Raw genomic sequence first — 15,823 nt, 5'->3', positions numbered from 1 at the left:
TGAGGGCCATCAGATGGCGTTGCGGGCACGTGACGCTGACAGGGACGTTCCTAAGTGTAGCGGAGACAAATGGGGACTCATTCTAGTAAAAATGTACGCCGGAAATTTGAAAAATCAATGACATAAATGACTTTGACAAAAGACAGATTGTTATGGGCCGGCGCCTGGGAACGATCATCCCGGAAATGGCACACTTGGTCTGCTCGCGTGCTACTGTCGTGAGCATTTAGAGAGAGTGAAACCACAGTAAGCGACGAGGTGTTTACGCCCACGCCTCATCACAAAACGTGGAGGTCGGAGGCTTCGCCGCTCTGTAAAGAAGGATAGGCAACGATTTGTAGCAGATCTGACGACAGACTACAGCGTTGGTGCAGGGAAAGTGTTTCGGAGCACAATGTTCAGCGAAAATAGTTCAACATGGGTCTACACGGGCCGGGCTGGTCGTATGAATTATGTTCCTTGTTACTCCAGATCAATAATAGGGTCCAGATACGCCATGGTCCAGGCAAAATGCTACTCGAAACAAGCGCAGGCCAGTATTACCTTATCAAGGACGTTCACCTGGGCTTCCATTAGGACCTGTGGTAGTAATCGGAAGCATGATGACAGTTGCGGATTACGTAAACATTATTTCGGACCACCTGTATCCCTTCATGCTTGATGTCTTTCCGAAGCATGATGGTACGTTTCAGCAGGACAAGTGCCCTGTCACTAAGACAGAAGCGTGCTGCAGTGGGTTGAGGAGCATGATAGTGAACTCACTTGAGCACCAAATTCGCATGATCTGAACCCGATGGAACACATCTGCGACGCTATATGGCTCGTAATTTACGATGATTGTGTGACCTGTGCGTAAACATATGTTGCCACAAACCTCCGGAAACATACCAAGGACTTTGGCAATGGATATCACGCAGAATAGTAGTTGTATTGCATTCAAAAAGTGGACACAGCCCCTATTAAGCACGTGTTTATAATGTTTTGCCTCATCAGTATACGTTAGTTCATATTAAATGTTACCAGTACGTAATTGGTTGTTCTGTACAGTGTGATGTAAACAGAGTGTACAATTTAGAGCAATAATTATGATAGTGCTGATTCGCACAGGCGTAAGAAGACTCTTAGAATGCCGAGACCCCTCATAGCAAGAGGCTATTAAGTAGATTAAGTATAGCTTTGTTACTTCGGTTAGGATGCATGACAACGGACTGGCAAGACCATCTTTCCGGGACAGCCATGAAACCTTGAAAGTGTTTAGAATAGAAACAAAATAGAAGGAAACCGGTGAGATTTAGATTTGTTTGTCGTTTCGTTAGTGACGAAATCACACCAATTTAATTTCATGTCAAAGCTTTTTGTTGTACTCATTTGCGTCACTTCTTTAACCTAATCCAAAGATCTCCAAATTTGACCCCACTCAGTCCTATGATTTTTATCTGTCCCTTATCACTTGTTTCACGCTTGGTAAATTTTGTTAACGTGAAAAATGCCGAGCTGCTGTGTGGCTAGGAGTCCACGTTAAGCTGTAAGTCGCTCTGTATCTTGCTGGGTATGCCCATTCGAAGGTCGGAGGAAGGCGAGGGCACGCCATCTCCAATAGGGGCGTTTCTAGAAAAGGACTGTGGTGTTCAGCATACGGGATAACAGCTTTACATTTTATCTTACGTAAAACTCTTTCTTTCGCTCCAAATAACTTTAAGACTGCAATCTGAACAATAATGTAATGGACTAGAGTTTCATTTCTGTGTCAAATGACCCACAACATAATTCATGAAGGCAGATTCGGCAAAACAGCAGTAAGAAAATAAAGTAATTCATACTGATCTCTGTGTCTTATGATGCGTGGTTAACAGTGGCGCAGCAGCTTCTGAACCCCTTAGCGAGGTAATGGCTGTGGCTACACGACTGCTCATCAGTAGTAGTAGTAGTAGTAGTAGTAGTAGTAGTAGTAGTAGTTGTTGTTGTTGTTGGTGGTGTTGGTGGTGGTGGTGGTGGTGTCGTCCTCTCAAGATAAAGCTAACGATTTTTCTGCACCATGATTCTTCTATCCGCTTTGACAATCTGCGATAGTCAATAGCAACGCCTGTCATTCAACAGGTAACTGCCCACGATGGGTGACCGGTAGCGGCGGTCTTCTCCGAACAAAGGTACACATTGATACTGAGGACGCCAACAAATGTCCTAATGTACGTCCAGATTTGCAAGATTATTCCGTAATTCACATCGAAGAATTTTCGCAAAGGGTTAACAGAACAGTTGTCAGACTTTCTCTACTATCCCACTCTTGTTACAGCACGTGGGAAAAAGAACACTTATATCTTTTTGTGCTAGCTCTCATTTATTTTATCACGGCGGTCGCTTCTACTGTCAATTTTAACAACGATGTCTTAAATGTTGAACCGATCAAGGTATGTCTCACAACTCTTACAAATCTGTGTTATGTCGTTGGAGAACATACAGCCGTACAGAAGGTTTTGATGTTAATTTTCTTGAGCAAGACAACTGTTACCTTGGTTATGACGTTTCACCTGTTAACCTATTCTACCAAGATGTTCTTACTATATTAGATTTTTATGTAGACTTGATAATGGTTCCTCCTACCGAAACCAGTGGTCAATACGGCGCTATTCACTAACAGCAGCTTACAGTGGTAAGACAAATTTCTTCAAATATATTAGAGCTGTGGAGCACATTTTACAAAAGAACCACCGCCCACTCCGTTCCTCATAGCCTCCGCTACCGATGTAGCCGCCTTCGGCTTTTAGTAACGCCTGACCTATTAGGTGGATCCTGACACTTCATCAATCTAGGGCCCAAACCAAAGAATATGCAGCCTCCACAGTCGCAAAAACCGTCTGAGACTGAGGTTGACCTTCTACTGGCCCCACAATAACGATGCCGCAGATGGTGGGCTCTGCCTTTGTAATACAAGCCAGACTGCCTGTCTTTACCACTCCTGTGGTCAAAAAAGACACATACATTGTTGGTACCGATATGAGCCACCATCTGCAGCTGCCTGCACTTCATGATATTTCTGGTATTCGGAATTATCCTTTTCACATCTGCGATTATTCCACACGGAGTGCACACTGGTTTTCTCCCCTCCCTGGCAGCCATATACCAAACGGGTTCGCTCACACCCCGAACACTGGAGCTCCCAAACCCTAATAATCCCACCCTCTGTAAATGATCGGACCTTACAAGCCGAAAAGCATCCTCACGTACAGTGCAAACAACTGCAGCTGGCTCAGGATCATTATCAGCCACAGACAGCGCCTGATACTTGTTTTCACACAAACCGTGGAGGTCTTTTGATCGGTCTGCCAGAAAGTCTTTCGCTGCTTGCCACAACTTAGAATGACCTCCCACTTGAGCACCGGTGAGGGGTCAACCTCAATGTGGGCAGTAACCGGGCCGACTGCAGTAATGGACCGATTGGGGACGCTTGGGACGTGCTGAACGTGCTTTGGATTCCCCGTCTTCTCCCCTCCACGCACCCCCGCCCCCCCGCCCCTGTGATATCCCCTGGTAACAGCCTCTAGCTGCGTTACAGGACGCACGAAAGCCTGAAGCTGTGTCTGGTGGAGTTACAACATAGCTCGCACCCAAAAACAGCAGTCGCAGTCATAATCCATACTAAACAATGGCACTACAGACGCCGTAAATCCATATTACACAGTTCATATAATGGAGTGTATGTCTCGTAAATGCACAAACACACGAGAGATTGGTGATTTAAACTACAAAAGCACGCAGACAACGCTACGAAAGTGACTCGCTTTTACTTAGCTCGTAAAATAACAAACGACAAATGGTCTACACTTGTTGTGCTGATCGAAAGGACGTTTGCGCCTTATTGATAGTTCCGTGTTGCCCACCCTTTCCGTATCTCAAGAACACACACACACACACACACACACACACACACACACACACACACACACACACACACACACTATTCCTTCGTATACCATTCCCTTTAAAGATGTCTGCTTCCTTTATGGAAAGATCTGCCACACACCATGTTTCGTTTTATCGTCCAGACAATTTAGAACATGCTGCGCTAACAAACCCTCTGCTTGGAAACTCGTATTCGTCAAGCTCTAGTCCAGCCTAAACTGGTAGAGATCTGGTGTGGCTCAATTGTAATGTGCGTGTGAGAGTCTAACAGCTGTTGGCATACACACAAATCTATGAGCAACTACTAGTACATTCTCATTAATAGAAGTCGCTAGGTAGTAGCTGTTCTCAGAATTCTTGTCCTGTAAGACTTTGGAACGTGTCCCTTTTTCTACTCCTTTGGCACTTTGCGTTCGTTGCTCCTACCTGGTGCCCTGGTGCAGCGTCTCCTTTTGTTCAGAGCACGTAGCATGGAGGCATCTGCAGTGAGCAATTCTGCGGCTAACTACATATGCTGCAGCGCGTATCTGGTAAGTCAGCAGACGTGATTTTTATTTTAAATTCAATGTTCTTTGTTTCAGCCTTGGTGCAGAGTGTCCTCTCGGACTACGCACTAAAAAACTAAATGTGGACCAAGGTCAGCGGGTTAACAGTTGTGTACTTTTTTCCTTCTCCGGGTAGTATGATTTTATAAATTAAAACCACTTGTGCTGTTTTGGATAATGTCCCACAGTAACTTAACGTCTCGTTTCATAGACACAAGATGTCAGAATGTCTCATTTTACCTACCCCTCGTTAACTCGGATTTATGTAAGCGTCCCCAGCTACATCTAACCCAGGGTGCAAAGATGTTTGAAGAAAGGAAGGAAGATAAGACCTTCGTGTTACATCGACGACGATGTCATAAGAGATGGTACGCAAGCTCCGGTTGGGAAAGAGATCGGCCCTGCTGTCACACTAAACGACTTGGTGAAATTAAGGAAAAAAAAAATAATAAGAAATAAAAAAAAAACATAATCTGAATGGTCGGAGGGTGATTTGAACCTCCCCCTTCTCTACTGTAAGTATAGTGTCTTACCACTGCTCCATCTCGCTCCATTTTTCTTCAGTGTCCTGCTAGGTAAGGGAAGCCTGGAGAAACACCACCACCATACGAAGAACGACACTAAATTCGATGACTTCACCAATACTTGAGGATGATGATGCATGATTCATGCGCCTTCCTCTTCAGTCACTACTAGTTTGGTCAGAAGCGACACCTTCGCCACCAAGCTACAAATGTTTCTTGAGCTAGAGCAACTGTCTACTAACACCCATGTGTACGCAGGATAAATTGTGTGGAGCTTACTTTTAGCGACGCACAGCTCAAGATAAATCTGAGAAGTTTATGATTCGGTTACGACTTAAATGAATGTAAATCGTAAGGTGGATCACAACAAGCCTCTCCAAGACTGGAGCATCGTAAGTTTTAAAAGGCAGCCGAACTTGAGAAAAGAATATTTTGCACTCATGAGGGACTATATTCAGATGCGACACATAGATGTTTCAAATTCTCACTACATTACTGGTGCTAAGTATTACTCTCCACACCGTGCTGTTTCAATGACTGCACTTCTACTTCTAAGTTGGGGGTATTATTTAATGGTTCTTATTACTTTTAATGGAGTAGCACAAAGTGATAACTTGATGGCTGGTCCCATTATTCAAGCAAGTTTATTAGCCATTATTACGGAATTCCGCCCCTTTAATATGGCTCTCTTAGTTGACACTGCGCGAATGTATTAAAATGTTTTTCCATTCTGATGATAGTAATTATTTGGTAAGTCTAAAGCGGTAATCACCATATGAACAGATGTTGAAATACATGTTATCTAGTCACTTATGGGACTGTTCCAACTACCTTTGATACTCGATGCTGCAACAGCTGGCTTTGGTATATTGAAACATTTTTCCAGTGGCATCAAACGCTTTGTTGTGTAGCTTCCGTGTAGACGACCTCTTAGAAGGATCCCACATAGAAGGTTAAGTATATACTCCTAGAAAACCACTGACTCAACTACACGTTTCTGTGGTGTTTCCACAGAGGTTATGTGTGCAGCTCTTTGAGGTTTACAGAACTAGGGGGAAGCTAGGGTTACAACTTCGCTTTAAGATTAACAGCACTTGATGAGTATCAATCAGAACAAACAAATATCTTCTCGATGTTCGTTAGTGGCTATTAAGATTTCTGGTAAAGCTCTACCCCCCCCCCCCCCCCACTCCAGAAAACACACACACACACACACACACACACACACACACACACACACACACACAAGAATCTAACTACCGGTGCGTAACTGATTTTGTGCTCTGTGTACATTGCAATACGAAATCTGATTGTTAGAAAACAGTTACCAGTAATCCCGTATTCTGATAGCACGGATACAATACAGCATTAATATAGGCTATATTAGCGTTTCATGAATACTCCACTCTGAATCTGTTACCTCAAAACAGACCCTCTTCCGAATCTAAACAAGTGAGAATATTTATGCACTATTGACGATAACATACTCGCATGGGGAAGATTGAATCTGTGTTGCATGTTGAACTTAACGGCATTCTAGAACTAATATAGACGAAGCGATTGTAGGGGTTTTACATTGGCTAAATTAAAATTTTCTGTGACTTGCTCGTTATTTGGCGAGGTATTCTGTATTTTTCTTGCCGAGCTATTCAGTGCAGTAGCAACACATCACACAACGCAATCCTGCCACCCTGTAACAATCATGAATATAATTCAGAATGCCGAATTCTACCCAACTTGATGTTTCCCCTATTCATGGAGAGGAATGCTGAATTCTTTAGCTCTTTTAGTTTAATGAACCTAGGCGCCGTGTTTTGCAGAATATGATGGCGATCAAACGACGATATCGTTAGGTTAAATCAACCACTATATTTTTCCTATAGGATGTAGACCAATTACGTGTCAGATTTGCCCACCAAATCTTTTTCAACTTGAGCGAAAAGTATGAGAACACTTACCCATAGTACTGTGAGTTGAACTAAAAACGGCGCTTTAATGAAAGGATACATTCTGAGCGAGCCGGTTTTGGTTCCTATAGCCAGTAGGTGTTGTATGGGGTCGAACGCCAGCGCCGTTGGTTGGTATGGGAAGCCATGTCGGAAGGTCTGAAACAAAACAAGGAGTTTTATTTCATGATCTTCATAGACATTTATACTATGAAAATTAGTTTCAAAATAATAAATTTTTTTCCTGAAAAGCAAAATTTTATGCAGTTACTGATAGCAAAACACAATGTTCCAAACGTTTTAATACAAAATAAATCCAGAAGCCGAGGATAGTTTTAACTGACTTGTCTCAACACACATTCTTCTCTAATACGCTACTTTATAAAAATTATAATAAACAGTTCCATTGTATTAATGTCATACAGTGCTGCATATAACTAGCAAATAATGACGAATATGCTCAAGTAATAGTTAACGCAATCAATAGGTCTTAGCACCTGTTCCCGCATTTCCGAGACTAACAAGAATAAATCCAGACAGAATTTCTGTAATTCTGTTAAGCCTAATACTTATCTGGAGATGTTCCAGACACATTCACATACGAAGAAGCATGAAATAACATCAACAAAATTTTCAATTTTTAAATATTTTTGACAGTTAAAGCAGTCATGGAACATTACACACTGAATTTGTGACAATGATTAACGACACTGGCAGTAGTAGTAGTAGTAGTAGTAGTAGTGCTGAAGAAGCAGCAGCAGCAGCAGCAATACTAACAACGACGACGACCATTATTCAGAATGGCTCCCCACAGTGATAGCATACTTACAATACTCATTTCCATTAGAGGAATGTAAACTTTTCACTGCTCCACAAATCAATACAAGTTAATTCTAGGACAATACATTTAGCTTATGTCAGAAGCTGAAACCAACGATTTTAACAGAAAAGTCAGTTCTGTGTCTTATCAACCGAAAGCCAACAAAAAACACAGGCGAAATATCACAAGTTAAGCATAACAATTTCCCCCCCCCTCCCAAAAAAGAAAAACACACACACACACACACACACACACACACACACACACACACACACTATTGCCAGCAGAAGTTGGAAATGATCATTTACCCTGAAAACTTAACACTTCCTATGGAGAAACAACGGCATATGAGCTACTTTTAATTTATTTCGCTACTCATGGCGTTACATATGATTTCGTTCATTTCAAGATGGGTATTAAATAAACGAATATCTTATTCTATATGCAATCTGTTCCGTAATTTTTTTTCCGACGAAATCCCCAACTAGTTTTGTCTGCAGACTGAAATAACGTTTACAGAAACATTTTCTGTCGCGTGACTTTGCGTAAAATAAAAACACTGACACAACCGCAATGCGTAATACGCCCCTCCATTAATTGCGAGAATGAAAGCTGCCCTAATTACTTCTGTCAGAGGCGATTACTATCCTATTAATATTTACAGCCTCTGACGCGCTGCTAATAGCAAGTGAATATTTATTATTACAAATGACAAGCAATTTTAACTTCGTATGGACTGCAGGGTTTTGCTGCTTATTACTAATGTTGTTATTACAGTATAACTATTTTTTGTTTCCCTTCTATCATTAAGTTATCACTTCCGTACACCATTTTTAATACGGTATCATGAAACAAACTGAAATTATTTAATATAATTTTCCGCGAACATAAGTTATTTACAGTGGAGTACAGAGCGAATGTGTCACTCTTTTTACATTTGCATTTCAGGTGAATCTCAACATTGTTCAGCGACCTGAAATACAAAGCTTGTGCGCTGTAACATTCATCTTTCCATTTAATTCTTACAGGCATTGGTAATAGCAATAGTAAGATCATAATCATTACATCTGTATTCATACGACTGGAACGTTGGTACATTACTCTCATCCTAAAGTATAAAAAAATTACCATTTACTGATTTTTTGAGGTCTCGAATTTGTTCATGACAAGAGCTAACGCATCGTGAGTGAAATATTTATTTATTACAAATGGCTCTAAGCACTATGGGACCAAACATCTGGGGTCATCAGTCCCCTAGAACTTAGAACCACTTAAACCTAACTAACTAAAGGACATCACACACATACATGCCCGAGGCAGGATTCGAACCTGCGACCGTAGCAGCCGCGCTGTTCTGGACTGAAGCGCCTAGAACCGCTCGACCACAGCGGTCGGCTATTTATTACATTTTAATCACTTAAGAACTGGGGCATTGCATGAATCATGTCCGGCTGAATAATGAGTTTGATTTCAGGACGAAATCTTCACCAACTTACCAAATATGTTTTTCTTAAAATTTTGTATTTGCGGGGATCTACAGCCTACTGATGTTTACCTTTATTATTTTCTTCTTATGCTGTGTTTATTTAGCCATTCTATCGACATTTCTGTAGTGTATTTTGTTATTGTTTCCTTGGTCACCTTGCTGATACCTAATTTCCAAATAATCATTTAACTCTTTCACATTCTCCCCTTTCGCTGGGTTTCTCCTTCCGCTTGCTCTGGAAGATCTAATATGTATTTTCTTATATTACTTTAGCACTCAAATGTTAAGACTGAAATCCACGACCGGTATATGCTATGGGTTTATATTTAGTAGCTAAAATTCCAAAGATCAAACAACTTGCTGTTGAATAGCTTTCTTGGCGACTTACGCTGAAGCGCCAAAAAAAACTGGAATAGGCATGTGTATTCAAACAGGCAGAATACCGCGCTGCGGTCGGCAAACGCCTATATAAGACAAGTGTCTGGCGCAATAGTTAGATCGGTTACTGCTGCTACAATGGCAGGTGATCAAGATTTAAGTCAGTTTGAACGTCGGTTATAGTCGGCGCTCGAGCTATGGGACACAGCATCTCCCAGGTAGCGATGAAGAGGGGATTTTCCCGTACGACCATTTCACGAGTGTACCATGAATATCAGGAATCTGGTAAAACATCAAATCTCCGACTTCGCTGCGGCCGGAAAAAATATCCTGCAAGAACGGGACCAACGACTGAAGAGAATCGTTCAACATGACAGAAGTGCAACCCTTCCGTAAATTGCTGCAGATTGCAATGCTGGTTCATCAACAAATGTCAGCATGCGAACCATTCGATGAAACATCATCTATATGGGCTTTCGCAGCCGAAGGCCAACTCGTGTACCCTTTATGACAGCACAGCACAAAGCTTTACGCCTAGCCTGGGCCCGTCAACACCGACATTGGACTGTTGATGACTGGAAACATGTCGCCTGGTCGGACGAGTCTCATTTCAAACTGTGTCGAGCGGATGGACGTGTACGGGTATGGAGACAACCTCATGAATCTATGGATCCTGCATGTCAGCACGGGACTGTTCAAGCTGTTGGAGGCTGTGTAATGGTATGGAGTGTGAAGTGGAGTGATATGAGACTCCTGATACGTCTAGATGTAACTCTGACAGGTGACATGTACGAAAGCATCCTGTTTGATCGCCTGCATCCATTCATGTCAACTGTGAATTCCGACGGACTTGGGCAATTCCAGCAGGACAGTGCGAGGTCCTGCACGTCCAGAATTGCTACAGAGTAGCGTCAGGAACACTCTTTGAGTTTAAATACAACCTCCCCAGACATGAGCATTATTGAGCGCATCTGGGATGCCTTGAACATGCTGTTGAGAAGAGATCTCCACCCCCTCGTACTCTTATGGATTTATGGACAGCCCTGCAGGATTCATCGTGTCACTTCCCTCCAGCACTACTTCAGACATTAGTCGAGTCCATGCCACGTCGTGTTGCGGCACTTCTACGTGCTCGCGGGGGCCCTACACGAAATTAGGCAGGTGTACCAGTTTCTTTGGCTCTTCAGTGTACAATTGTTAGTGGTTTATTGTTGTCTCCGGGTATGACACACACACTGCAGGACAAAATAAAGTAAAGCACGCGGAAGGGGGCGGGGAAACGAAATGCAACTTCAAGGGGTCGTAAGGTACATGATGTTACTCAAGTGATTACAAAATAGAGTCAAATTTACAAAGAACTTGCCCCATTTGTCAGTATGGCGTTCCGACCCCTCCAGCTTGGATACATGCACTGATTCGGTTCATCAGGTTCTCAGACCCGCCGTATACTATCCTGAGGCAAGCTGGAACGCAGCTGTTGTCATGGGTTCTTGATATCTTGGAGACTGCTGTTGGGACGCATTTGACGTTTGAGCTGGTCCCACAGATGCTCTATGGGGACACATCTGTGAACCTTGCTGGCCGCCAGTATATATCATTTCTCAGTGTCACGCAGACAGTTCGAAGAGATGCGTTTCACGTGTGAACGAGCATCGTCCTGTTGAAAAATCGGCGCCAGGAAAGTGTCGCATGAGAGTCGACACATGCGGACAGAGGACGACCTTGACACACCGTTGTGTCGTCACAGTTCTGTAAATCACTACCTAAGTCAAACCCGATGTCTCCTCGCTCAATGACGTCATTTCTGTACCTCTAAAGCATTGGAAGAATAGCACCTGTCTCCAGGTACCCACCAACGATGATGATCCGGCGCCGTGCAGCATAACGATTTTTTGTCAGCCAGTTAAAGGTAAGTGTATACAGTCTTTTTTTTTTAACCGATGCTGCCAGTAAACGTTTTTAGTTTACTTATTTGGTGCATCACAGGTTTCGAGACGCAGTCCCATTGCAACGTGCGCCTTTAAATATTTTCATAAAATTTGACGATTTAATTGCGATTCTTGCTTTATGTGAGCTAGTGCAAGTTTTCGGAAACTTCACTGTAAATGCAAACTCGCCAAAATTCTATATTACTAACGTTTTGAGTCCTGCAGATATTAAAGAAAATATACCTACTGAATTTTGAGTGTCCTAATCCGTAGAAACATGTTAACCAATCACACCGTTCAATCAAGCAACTGAAAATTATAACAGAAATTAAAAAAATAAGTTACAGATCGTCAAAAGAGCATAGAAATTACGCTCTAAGAATAGGGAATATGTTCATTAATATGCATAATCAACATCACTTTCAGCACTTTCTTATTTAACAACAAGATGTTTGGCTTTCCTACACCCTCCCGTAAAAACATTTAGTTTAACTTCAAAACGCCATCCAAACGTTGAATGAATTAACGTATTCAATATTTTACAACAGTATGTAGCAATGGCAACCTTTTACTTATTACATTAGCATGTAACGCTGAACGTATCAATGATGATGTTCCGTATATTGCAAAATTAACATATATACTCCGCTTACGATCTGTAACGCAACTCTGTACGTTTTTCGTGCATGTTTTTGTTTTTGAGGTGTATAAGTGAACTTTGTAAATGGCGATCAGCATGTGCGATCTATGTAACAGACACTGAAAATCCTAAAAGTGAAACTTCTTTGGTATTTGCAAGTATCTGTAGGACATGAAAGGAAGGTAAAGATACCTCTTCGTACGTTTCCATAAGAGTTAAATTTCCAGATCGTTGTACGGACTTATAAAAACACGCACCACACTGAGTTATGAACTGTGTGAATAATTAATCGCACTTGAAATGGGAACTATTTCCCTAACGCGTCGTGTACAGGATAAATTAAACAAACAAAAAGCGTGGCAGCACCAAATGTTCAGATGGTTAAAAAGGAACCGTCGACACTATCACAGCCGTCACAACTATTTTATATTTTTTTTTAAAAAAGGAATGTTCATTCCAGTTATACTAAGCTATAAAACCAACAGTTTCATCTTCCCCCATAAGCTTTTTCAAACGAACATTTCTATGGCGAGAAGTACGAGCGACACGCTTTTCACGTATGTCGATTTTGCTGCCAATTTCCAAATAAACCACGCACATTTCATCGTTGACGCTCAGAGGGAACGAATGTTGCGGAATTGCCTCGGCAGCGCGCTCCAGGCGAAAGTGGCGAGCTTTGCAAGCCGCGTGAAGCAAACTGATGGAAGCACTTTGCGTCCAAAAGCGCTAAACTACGCGTATACATACGACGTACGCGAGCTCGTATTTTGGAAACTCAATTTCCTCGCCCAGACAACAAGCACTTACAGTAACAGCTGATAAGCAAAATAGCTGGCCGGGAGATGAGAAGAGTTCATTTAGCTCTGGTGGTAACTAAATCTGGATCGTCTGTAGCCACCGTGCCAGTTACTACTGATTGGCGCGGACGGCGAGCTGTCATGTCACATGTCACCAACCCAATGCGAGAATATCTGGAGCGGACTTTATTAATGCAATCTACGCGCTGCTTATCGAAGTGTCAGTAATACTGAAACGTGTGAAAACTTTCTTCCTCTTAACATAACTGCTTTCAACCTTCGGCAGCATTGCATTCTATATTATCGAAACGCGTATCTTACAAAACGTTTGAGTACAGAGTAAGAAAGGAAATGTCTCCGAATTTATTTCCAATGGCTTTTTGGGAACTTCTGGTCACATCAGAAAGGGCTGTCTCGTCGGGAGCAGTATTTATTATGTTTTTTTCATGATGGATTATTTAAAAAGAAAACCTTTCAAAATTTATTATACTTCCGCACGAGATACCGTACGGAAATTTTTTTAAACTTTTCACCGTAACATATTATAGACAGGAAGAGGAATCTAAAGCAGAAAGCAATGGGACACAGTAGCACCTCCCGGTGAGTCTGGATCTTATCGCCGGCAGGAGTGGCCGAGCGGTTCTAGGCGCTGCAGTCTGGAACCGCGCGACCGCTACGGTCAGGCTCGAATCCTGCCTCGGGCATGGATGTGTGTGATGTCCTTAGGTTAGTTAGGTTTAATTAGTTCTAAGTTCTAGGGGACCGATGACCTCAGAAGTTAAGTCCCATAGTGCTCAGAGCCATTTGAACCATTTGGATCTTATCGAAAAAGAAACCTGCAAAACAAAGGCCTCAAAAATATTTACTTTACAGAAAGCACATTAACTAACAAATAAGTTTCCACACGGACTATGCAATTGCATATCATATTTTATCGAAATTAGTAGGAAGCCTTAATACTCCCATCGGAACAAAAGGCCCGTTAACATAATGTTCTGGGGTCAGGCTGGACATTTTTGAGTCTACTCCAAAATAAATCAGTCGTGACACTAATGCAGAAAATACTTTCTCGTGCAGGTAGCCAATGCTAAATAGTATCAATTTATGTTGTCTCCATCAAATGAGAAAGTAAAACATGGTAAGTAATCCCCATTATTCCCAATTTTTTGTTTGTTTTCCAAGGCATTTTCTCTACGAACAAAAAAAGACAAGTTCGCATTGCAGCAACCCGCGACGCACGCACGCACGCACGCGCGCGCACACACACACACACACACACACACACACACACACACACACACACACACAGTGAGATTGTGTGTTTCCACAGGTGGATTTTAGCTAATTAAAGAGAATACTGTCCATGTATGTGTAGATTGGCCTACACTCAACTGTGTATTACGTCTGTCTCCATTTATTTTTTGACATACCATTTTTAGACGAGTTATACGTTGGACAAAACTGTGCAAACCTTTATATTGACCTTTCGGGAACAGCTTACAAAGTTACTGACTGGGTGCGTAGTAAATGTGGGCGTGATGTCGCTCGCTCGCTCGCTCGCTCTCTCTCTCTCTCTCTCTCTCTCTCTCTCTCTCTCTCGCTTTCTTTCTTTTATATTTTTTCCTTGCATTGCCTCCAATACATTGATCAATGAAGTTCCGCAGGTCGATAGACTGCATCCGAGGCAGCTACCTTAAATTCAAATATTCCAAGAAATTATGAAACTGAAACCTTTATATTTCTTTATACGTAAGAATGTACAAGCGGGTGCTTAACTTGTTTTGTATTACGCTGTTTAGCAGAATAAGGCCAAACATTGTGTGCCAAGGAACATACAAAAACAGTGGTGCGATCTGTAAGGAGTCTGCCTTGGCCACTTCCACCGTTATATGGGCAGCCAGATGCACCTACCGTCGATTTGACGAGCTCTAAATAGTAGAGCATCAAAAACAGGCACCGGTAAGTATCGCTTGAATAAGTACTGCCCTCCTGACTCGTGCCAATTGGAAAAATGCTGTGAAATAATTATCTGGCAATCGCTGTTCAACCTGATGGAACAAAGTTGACTCGACTTCCACTGATTCAGGATGCAGTCAGTCACCAATGTGGCACAATTTACCATTGAAGTACCATACTCTGAATGAAATTAACAAATAATGTAGCTGTATTTTGGAACATTCGTAACTGATATTTCTGTGTAGGATTTGGTGTACCGTTAGTCCTACCAAACGGAAATTCACTATTCTCTTTAATGCATTTCATGCTTTCCAATACTTGTATTTTTCGCTAAAAGTAAATGCTATTCACATTAACTGGGCACATTTATTTTATTTCGATTTTTGAAAGATGGGATTTAATCCCGATTAAATGTGGGATTACATAAATTATTTCAACGTTCCTTTCGTTGTAGTTTTGTCCGCCAGCGTTGCGAGGAAACTGTGCGTGATTTAATATGAATTCCTGATCTTTGCTGAACTGCCGTAACAGAAGCGCCAGCAGCACAAACGAAACAGTGGGAACCTGGCTGTAGATAGCGAAAGTGACCCCTCATTGATCATGCATCTTGACGAGGTAGGGTGGCGAGTGTGTCTAAACATTGCAGACAGCCATATGGTATGTGTAACCACAACGGAGGCGCCAGACGAATACTTTATTCCTGATGAGGCTTAGCTGCCTTTTCTGTAGTTGCAGGAGTAACAGCCCGAATCTCGCGTTTATAACACTAGCCAACTTGGCTTTGTTATGTTGGTACTGCGAATCGCTGAAAGCAAAGGGAGAAGCTATTGCCATAGCCTATTTCCAGAGGACAAGCAGCTCTAATGTTTGGCATAATAATGGCATCTTCGTAAGTCTGAGTAG

At 42.1% G+C, this 15,823-nt stretch overlaps 1 protein-coding gene across 3 annotated transcripts in view; it reads right to left on the bottom strand.

Annotated features, from left to right (window-relative positions):
* LOC126248377 (syntaxin-binding protein 5) overlaps positions 1-15,823 on the bottom strand; it is a 1,030,224-nt gene that overhangs the window by 826,027 nt on the left and 188,374 nt on the right. For all 3 annotated transcript variants that reach the window (XM_049949310.1, XM_049949311.1, XM_049949312.1), the window contains exon 2: positions 6,977-7,074. In XM_049949310.1, coding sequence (XP_049805267.1) covers positions 6,977-7,074 — 98 coding nt within the window. The remainder of the gene's footprint in view (positions 1-6,976; positions 7,075-15,823) is intronic.

The sequence above is a fragment of the Schistocerca nitens genome, chromosome 3 (assembly GCF_023898315.1).
Source record: "Schistocerca nitens isolate TAMUIC-IGC-003100 chromosome 3, iqSchNite1.1, whole genome shotgun sequence".
Taxonomy (NCBI): Eukaryota; Metazoa; Arthropoda; class Insecta; order Orthoptera; family Acrididae; genus Schistocerca; species Schistocerca nitens.
The sequence above is the reverse complement of the archived record's forward strand: the minus strand, read 5'-3'. Positions and strand labels throughout refer to the sequence as shown.